General features: G+C 30.5%; 1 protein-coding gene across 1 annotated transcript; it reads left to right on the top strand.

Moving 5' to 3' along the window:
- Positions 1–9,677, top strand: LOC145947164 (esterase E4-like). Its single transcript, XM_083056948.1, has 5 exons — positions 1–633; positions 1,612–1,811; positions 7,572–7,777; positions 7,857–8,143; positions 9,458–9,677. Exons 1-5 carry the CDS (start codon positions 302–304, stop codon positions 9,666–9,668), a joined length of 1,236 nt encoding a protein of 411 aa, XP_082913074.1. The 5' UTR covers positions 1–301; the 3' UTR covers positions 9,669–9,677.
- Positions 9,678–10,078: the final 401 nt, after the last annotated feature.

Raw genomic sequence — 10,078 nt, 5'->3', positions numbered from 1 at the left:
TTAGGAGCAATAAAATTCTTTTTAAATTTCTCTATACCTATTGTTTAACTTTCTGGTCCTTTCTTTGGATCATCGAAGAGTGGAAACGTTCAAAATAAGTATAGAAGATTTTAAAAAGAATTTTATTGCACCTAATATCTGTCCTTGACTCTTACTAGCTTCTTTCATACCTTAGTATCCAAGACAATTTATTGATCTCAAGACAAGATAAATTTCTTTATTTCACCAAAGTGTCGTGTCCTTGAAACGCTTAATTTGTCCAGCATCGTCGAGCCTTCGCAAGATCAATTTCCATGCATGGATGAATCAAAATCATCGCAATTTAATTTTTTTGAAGCCGCCTCAACCCGCGGCCGCCTGGAACGAAGTACGAGCAGCTGTGGAAAACGCGGAAATTTGTACGCAACGGAATAGCTACACATATCAGGAAGAGATCGTCGGCGGCGAGGACTGTCTTTACCTGAACGGCTATACGCAGCGCGCTTCCGAAACGCCGTCATCCACCGCCCATCGATATCCGGTCATGATCTGGTTTCACGGTGGCGGATGGCTCACCGGGGCTGGTCATTCCGAATTTTACGGGCCCAAGTTTCTGCTGGATCACGATTTTGTCCTCGTCACCCTCAATTTTCGGTGAAGTTCGATCTTGATTATTCTTTAACCTTGAAGGGGTCGCTATTAAATGACATTATTGATTGCATGATTGACATCTGTCATCTATTTTCAGACGAATTGAAATATAAAGACATATAGGGGTCATTCTTAGATTACGTTAGGCTTTTGGGAGAAGGAAGTTGAAGTAGTTCTTACGTAAGATTTTTTAAAATGTTCCTCTGATAAGATAAAATCTAATCAAAATTTTTCTTGTCAAAATAATCATAAAAGTTTTCATTTTCGTTTATTTTTATCAACTAATTTTAATTATTTTATAAAAATAATGAAAATGTAACTTTATATTTTGAAAAAGACTTACACTTTAGTACAATAAGTGTATTCAAATTTTATACCACGTGGATGACTAATGTCACACTAAGATTAATTGTGTAATTTAATTTTTTACACGCAGAGATGTGTAATTTCTTATATTAAAATTATGTAAAAATATTATATGCACAATGAATGATGTTTGTTTTTACGCAATTATTGGGGAGGAGGAGTAAGAAAGTTATTACAATTTCTTTTATATACGAGGCGCATTTTTAAAGTAAGGTCCGTTTTGAAATAAAAAAAAGATCTTAACATATAAAAATAATTTATTTTAGCCAAAAAACTTCTACAAGCTTACTTTATTTTTCCACATAATCATCATTGACTTCCACCTATTTTTGATATAATTTCAACAGCTTCATAATTCCATTTTCTTAAAAGTCTGCCGCCTGTGTCTTGAACCACTTAGTAACGGCGTTTATGATGATTATGTGGAAAAATAAAGTAAGCTTGTAGAAGTTTTTTGGCTATAATAAATTATTTTTTATAGTTTTATATTGTTAAGATCTTTTTTTTATTTCAAAACGGTCCTTACTTAAAAAATGCGCCTCGTAATTCAAAGAGAAATCGATTTTTAAATAACAGATGTGTTATGCGTAATAACACGTCGATTTTTTGCATTAGACTTGGACCGCTGGGCTTCTTGAGTACGAAGGACCTGGAATGTCTGGGCAATCTTGGATTGAAAGATCAGCAGCAAGCCATGCGATGGATGCAGGAGAATATCGTTTCTTTTGGCGGTGATCCGAACAGAGTGACTCTCTTTGGCGAAAGTGCGGGAGGCGCAAGTGTTCATTACCATATGGTGAACCCTCTTTCAGAAGGTAAGGTCTTTGGCAAGATTTTCATAATAAATCACATAAATATGTATATATATTTGCATCTATATGTGTGAAACACTTTTATTCTCTCCGGCCTTTGTGTGGTTTTTAATTCCTTATAATTTATCTCTTTAAAATATTTAAATGACATTTATCTTTAAATTCATTATATTCTTTCTTTAATTATATAAATAATTGATATCAATTATATATAAAATATTATATTATATAAAATATTATATTATATATAAATATTAAATCTATTATTATATTATAATTATTATTAATTATATAAAATATAAAAAATATTTATCTTTTAATACATTATATTCTTTCTTGAATTATAATAATGCATATAGTTTAAAATATAAATTAAATATTAATATAAAAATATAAAACGCAAAGGAGATTTATTGGTACCGATCGTCTTTTCTAGGTAGGTAAATGAATTTTTTAACATATTTATCTCTGATAATAACGAATCATTGTAGATGATGTCATGTATAATATTTTCAACAATAATAATATTTTATTAAGAGAGTTTATATAATATAATTAAAAAATATTATATAAATAAAACATGAATATGACAGTTATCGTAATGTTAAAATTAAAATTAAACGGGACAATTTAATATATGTAAAACGAAATATTATAATTAAAAAATACAATTTTTTTAAATTACAATTATAGATTATTTAAAAATAAACAATTTATTTTACTATACTTCTAATTTACTGGAGTTTTTCTTTCGTTAATATTAAATGAATGAATGTTGAAACGATCTCAATCATGTTTCTTAAATCTCGAAGTAAAAGGAAGAAGTATAAATAATTTCAATTATCGAATAATTTAATACAATTTATTTCTTACTAATTAATTTCTCTGTCGATTTATAGGCTTCGTATATTTTTCACATAAATATAGGTGTCTTAGAGTGTGCAAATGTAACATTTAATTAGATGCAAAGTATGTATATATATAATCTAAGAACTTGAATTAACTGCTGGAATTTGACCTGAATATTTAATACTTTGACTGCTTGTTAAATGTTTTCTCGTGCGGCCTTCTTACGCATTTCTTTATTCTTTATTTCGACAGGTATCTGAAGGCATTCGTTAAGCTGCCAATCATGTGTGCATAGCGTTGCTACGTGTTGCATGAAATTTATGAATTTTTATTTCCTTCTCTCTCTGGCTCTTTATCTTTTATACCTAAGTCTAATAAGATATATATATTTTTTTTTATTTATTTATTTAATATAAAATTTTTTTTATTTCTTTAAAATAGAACATTCTGTATATGAATCACATTTATTATTTGTAATATAATCTTATTTAAATTATTAATAATTATTCTAATGTAATCTCTGATTTAAATTGTTAATTACTATTTTGATGTAATCTTTATGTAAAAAGTCGAGCACATAAATCAAGTCCAGTTTGTAGTGTGTGTGAAGTTGGCGTCTCATTTTGTGGAAACTCATAAATAAATAAGAGTTCTGGCTTTATTTACAATAGTTCTAGAGTTCCTGATAGTTTAAACAAATAGTTCTGGCCATTAAAGCAAAAAAATCGATTCGGACAAACTGAGACGCCAAGTTCACGCAGCGTTTCACCACTTTGTCCTACGGCGTTTTCCTTATCAGTAATTATCAGAAATGAAAAGATCTATAGTTCTACATGAGTTCTAAGAAGAGTTCTACCTTTTAAAAGCAAAAAACACTAATTAAACAAAAATAAAGACAACCGGATACCAATAGCTATAGATGTCGAAGTGAGATGCCAGTCGATTTTCGAGAGTTCTGCTTATTCTAAAGCAGTTCTCGTATAGTTTCTGACATGTACAATACATTTCTAAAGAGTTCTGATAATTAAAACAATTAAAAAGTTTGTTAAACAATCATTTTGCCCGAAAATGCATATTTTCGAGTCTAAAGGTGAGACGCCAGTCGATTTTCAAGAGTTCTGCTTATTCTAAAGCAGTTCTCATATAGTTCTGGGCATGTATATTGCCTTTCCAAAGAGTTCTGATAATTAAAACAAGTAGACATTTTTTGAAACAGTTATTTTACCCGAAAAATGCATATTTTCGAGTCTAAAGGTGAGACGCCAGTCGATTTTCAATAGTTCTTCTTCATTTAAAGCAGTTCTCATATAGTTCTGGGCATGTACATTACATTTCTAAAGAGTTCTGATAAATAAATCACTTAGAACTTTTTTAAACTAATTATTTTGATCGAAAAATGCATTTTTTCCACTTTAAAGGTGAGACGCCAGTTGATTTTCAAAAGTTCTACTTTATTTAAAGCAGTTCTCATATAGTTCTGGGCATGTACATTACATTTCCAAAGAGTTCTGATAAATAAATCACTTAGAACTTTTTAAAACTAATTATTTTGATCGAAAAATGCATTTTTTCGACTTTAAAGGTGAGACGCCAGTCAATTTTCAAGAGTTCAGCTTCATTTAAAGCAGTTCTCATATAGTTCTGGGCATGTACATTACATTTCCAAAGAGTTCTGATAAATAAATCACTTAGAACTTTTTTAAACTAATTATTTAATCGAAAAATGCATTTTTTCCACTTTAAAGGTGAGACGCCAGTTGATTTTCAAGAGTTCTGCTTTATTTAAAGCAGTTCTCATATAGTTCTGGGCATGTACATTACATTTCTAAAGAGTTCTGATAATTTAAACACATAGAAATTTTTTAAACTAATTATTCTACTCGAGAAATGCATTTTTTCCACTTTAAAGGTGAGACGCCAGTTGATTTTCAAGAGTTCTGCTTCATTTAAAGCAGTTCTCATATAGTTCTGGGCATGTACATTACATTTCTAAAGAGTTCTGATAATTTAAACACATAGAAATTTTTCAACTAATTATTCTACTCAAAAATGCATTTTTTCGACTTTAAAGATGAGACGCCAGTCAATTTTCAAGAGTTCAGCTTCATTTAAAGCAGTTCTCATATAGTTCTGGGCATGTACATTACATTTCCAAAGAGTTCTGATAAATAAATCACTTAGAACTTTTTTAAACTAATTATTTTGATCGAAAAATGCATTTTTTCGAATTTAAAGGTGAGACGCCAGTCGATTTTCAATAGTTCTGCTTCATTTAAAGCAGTTCTCATATAGTTCTGGGCATGTACATTCGCTGCGTGAACTTGGCGTCTCAGTTTGTCCGAATCGATTTTTTTGCTTTAATGGCCGGAACTATTTGTTTAAACTATCAGGAACTCTAGAACTATTGTAAATAAAGCCAGAACTCTTATTTATTTATGAGTTTCCACAAAATGAGACGCCAACTTCACACACACCAGTTTGTAATATTAGTATTTTGTATGCGCGTGAACTATTTACTTTTACTATTTAACTTAAAATGTCATCTAAACACATTCATGCACAGCTGTTAAAAGCGTAACAGTGAGAGACAAGCTCTATATCTCTGCGCGTGCATCAGTTTCAGAAAAATTATATATGTATGCTTACGTATTGACATTGATATGGTTGCATGATCCGTGAACAGTCACGCGAAGTCATTTTATCCCACTTTGGAATAGGCGTGTCCCGATGCAAAATTAAAATAAACTCGAAAAAAATTATGATGATAGATCACGTTTTCATCAATCTGCATGTATATATACCGGGTGTCCCATTTTAAAGGACCCACTCAAATATCTCAGAAACACTGCGTTAAATCAAAAAATGTTTCCTACAAAAGTTGTAGGGTTTCGAGGGGGATAACATAGTAATATTCATATGATCTTGGGCGGCGTCTCCAAGGTCAAGTGAAGGTGAGAATAAATTTTTTAAATGGAAACCCATATTTTTATTATAACATCTTTTTCTACTAATTAATTTGAACAACTTTTATCTGAAGCATTTTTTTATTTTCTCCAAAATTCACCTTCTCACCTTCAAATTCTCACCTTCACTTGACCTTGGAGATGCTGCCCAAGGTCAAATGAATATTACTATGTTATGTCCCCCTCGAAACCTTACAACATTTGTAGAAAACATTTTTCGATTTAACGCAGTGTTTCTGACAATGAGATATTTGAGTTTAAAATGAGACACCTGGTATATATATATTCATGAAATTTGTTAAAATATTTATTTATTTATTGTGACCGATATTATTTGTTTGTTGATACTTTATTTATTTAAATAGGCGCCGTAGGAATTTTTCTGACAAGATAATTTTTATTTATGAGTAATATGTGTTTTAAATAATCTAATTCAGTTACGAAACTGTGTGAATAAATATGTTCACAAAGTTCTGGCGATGCGAGAAAAACCAGTTTAACGAGACGTGCATGTTTTTCTGTATATGTAATTGACATTTTTATTCACGCTCGTGCATCGCACACCTCTATCGATTGAAATTAAAAAAAAAAAAAACAGGAAATAAGTTGCAAGAGACTGATTAACTAAAGAATAGTCATCGCTAATTATGATATCGATAATAGAAATCTTCCCTATTTCTTGAATACGATATTCTGCATATTTTATCAATCATTCAAATGCGCTATTAACGAACAGATGATTAATTCTGAGAAAAATAACATATGTTTTAGAAATCTGCATAAAAATGAATTTATTTTGTGTAGAAATAATTTTATTAAATATAAAAATAAAAACAAATTTGTATTTCTACATTGAACGATTAATATTGTAATCAAAAAACGTGTATTTTAGATTTTCGGTTTTCAATAAAGGCTAAACTGATCGAGTTTTTAATAAACGCGCAATACATTATAGACCGTGAATTGAAAATCACACAAATCGCTCGATTCTTGTAATCTTGACTTGACTTTATTTTTAATACTTTATTTTTAATACTTTATTAGTTAATACTTATTTAATATTTATTATTTAATTTTAATATTTTAATGTTTTAATATTTTATTATTTAATATTTAATTATTTCAATATTTTTTCCTTTATTTTGATATTATTTTGATATTTAATTATAGAGTTTGTTTATCACTCTATTTAGCACTGTTGTTAATTAGTTTTCTTATGTCATACTTCTTTATTACCATTCAACAAAGCCTTATTTATCTTCCTATGAAACATATGTTTTTATTTCAACTGGTTTTTCTATAATTTAAATTAATTAATTATCCCTTGTTTTATCTCAGCATTATGGTTATTGTCCAATGATACCCTTTAAACCAGTGATCGAACCCAGACACGCAGGTGTTTTTATGGCGGAAGATCCATTAATTTCCGTGCGACAAGGCCGTATAGCTGATAAACCTTGGATGACAGGAATTACATCAGAAGAAGGAACCCTTAAGGTAGCAGATAAGGGACTACTAACTTTCTACATAGATCTCCAGCTCAAAAACCGAGAGATTTACATGATATTATCATTTTAGAATTACAATTATCGGAAAACTGCGCAGGATAATTTTTCTTAGAAACATTTATAAAATTTTGAAGATAATTTTTAGAATAAGATCGGAAAACTACTTCTTCCTGTAACTTATTTCAACAAAGCTTGCTTGCATAAAACCTTATAAAAGTATTTGTTTTAGAAACAAAATCTAGATAACATGTAAATACAGTTTTAACATCACACTTTTAACCGTGTTGCAAATTATTACATATTAATAAATTATTGGATAATTCTTCGACACAAGCATTATTAAAATTTCGATTAATCTTATTTTATGATAACGTAATATAAAATTTCTTATATAAAATTTTTTTTAAGTTGAACAAACAATTTATGCATAAGATGCTCCTCAGGTATTTACGGACGAGATCAGGGTGAACATGTGAAGAAATTGAATAGTGATTTCCACAATGTTGCACCTCTCAGCTTATACTACGAAGAGCGATACCGTCTTCGAGATACACAATTTCGAGATGAAATAAGCACTAGTATTCGCGAATTCTACTTCGGCAATGAAGACATCGATGAATCCGATGAAGCTAGATTCAAAGTCATCGATGTAATTTAGTTTTTTACTAATTACTATTTAATTACTAATTAATTTAATTAGTTTCTGTATTAACCTAATAATTTTGCAGATGTACAGCGACGCGTGGTTTAATCACGGCACTCACGAAGCTATCCAAGACTTTATTGTGAATCAAACTTCATCAGTCTATTATTACTACTTCGCGTACAGAGGAAGCGCATCTTTTAGCTCGATATTCGACGATAGAGAAAGGAATTATGGAGTGTCAGACGCGGACGAATTGCAGTATTTGTTCCCTGTGGGTGAACAATTGTTCGTGGAAACGGAATTGTCCAAGGAGGATAACGAGATAATTAGTATCATGACCAAACTCTGGTACAATTTTGCAAATTCCGGGTAAGTGTTAATATTTTTAGCTATAAAATTTATTACTGAATACAACCAGCTATCTCACAATTCGGATTTACATCGTGATTTTATTATGACTAATATATCAGAATTTGGTAAATATGCATAATAACGGACCCAGCCCCAATCACCTTGACCTTGACATATGTTGTCAAGGTCATAGGCCTGAGTAACCTCCAACAAATTTTAGCCGTCGCTTGCTGTTTAATAAAAAGTTATTAACAAAAAAAGTTTACTAAATAAAACCAATATTTGTGACACCATATACATTAAATATACTGTACTGTGAATGTACTGTGGGGAGTGGGTGCAGGGGGAGGGGCTCCGCCCCTCCCCCGCTCACGCGTTTACTTTACTACATATAATAATACTATGCCCTTCAAGATAAATCATAACAAGACATATCATAACAAATCCCTCTTAGTTGATTTGCGTTATTCTTGGTGGCTAGATAGAAATTAAACGGAAAATGTTGCTTTACGAATTTATAAATCTAACCTGTAATAAACAGCGTTTCGATGCTTTCTTCGATATAATGAGCAAAGCATATCCATTGTAATGACATTATAATAACATTATAATAAATACTTTTCCATTATATATAGAAAAGTTGCAAAGAAAATATAAAATATCAGAAACGTATGTGCACACACACACACACACACACACACGGGGGGGTGGTGGTGCAAGGGGGGCCTTCGGCCCCCCTCCCGCACCCTCCCCGCCGGTAGGCAGGGTGGACCTCGCTTTACAACTTACAGCATGTGTCCATTGTAATTGAACTCTTCGCAATGCGTCCCCTACTGGCGGGAGGGTGCGGGAGGGGGGCCAAAGGCCCCCCTAGCAACCCCCCGTGTGTGTGTGTGTGTGTGTGTGTGCACATACGTTTCTGATATTTTATATTTTCTTTGCAACTTCTTTTGTTAATAACTTTTTATTAAACAACAAGCGACGGCTAAAATTTGTTGGAGGTTACTCAGGCCTATGACCTTGACAACATATGTCAAGATCAAGGTGATTGGGGCTGGGTCCGTTATTATGCATATTTACCCAGAATTTTATATATATATATAAATTTTATAAAAATGTGAAAGACCAGTGTGTGTATATAATAAAATTAATATTTAATCACGATAATAGTTAGCGTAATAATGTCTATTTTTTGCATTATTTTATCATGATTATCTTATAATAATTATACAATGAGTTAATAATGGAGTTATAATAATTTTTTCTTTTGATTATATACGTTGAAAATGATGCATTAGTATATAAGGTACATATTACAATAAAATTCTTTAGAAATCCAACGCCAAAGGTCACGAAGGCAATTCCCATAAAGTGGAAGCCGGTGAAAACAAATTATTCACCAGAGTATCTATACATAGGAAATTCGTCTAAGATAATTATGGAAAACAATCTTCTCTCGGAAAGAATGACATTTTGGAATCAGCTAACACATCGGATGAAGTTACATAGTGCAGATTTAAAAAATTTTAAGGACGAGTTGTAATTCACAGTTGTAATTAATATTTTTATAAATTGTTGTACGAAGATCTTTCAGTGATTGCAAGAACTTCAAAATGTTGAGATCTCTTAAGAATTTTTAAGAATTGATTTTCAAAATTTATTTTATAAGAATATATTTTTAATCTTAATTGAAACTTTATAAACAATTTTAATTATGGGTTATTATAAAATTTTGTATTAAAATTATTTTAATAAAGATATTAAATCTAATGTATATGTTCTCAAATTGCATTTCCTTTATATTTTTTCTACAAGGCTTAGGCTTATTCTTTTTTTTTTTTCTTTAAGTCTAAGTCTCTCTTCATAAACATCAATGCATTTTATGAAATCATTTGGTATCAATGCACATTTTCTTAATTTCTTATTCATAGATATAGTCGTAAAATTAAGAGT

Source organism: Prenolepis imparis, unplaced genomic scaffold (genome assembly GCF_030444845.1).
Source record: "Prenolepis imparis isolate NDT839.2.m4 unplaced genomic scaffold, iyPreImpa1.0 SCAF_49, whole genome shotgun sequence".
Taxonomy (NCBI): domain Eukaryota; kingdom Metazoa; phylum Arthropoda; class Insecta; order Hymenoptera; family Formicidae; genus Prenolepis; species Prenolepis imparis.
This window is presented reverse-complemented; position numbering and strand designations above follow the sequence as displayed.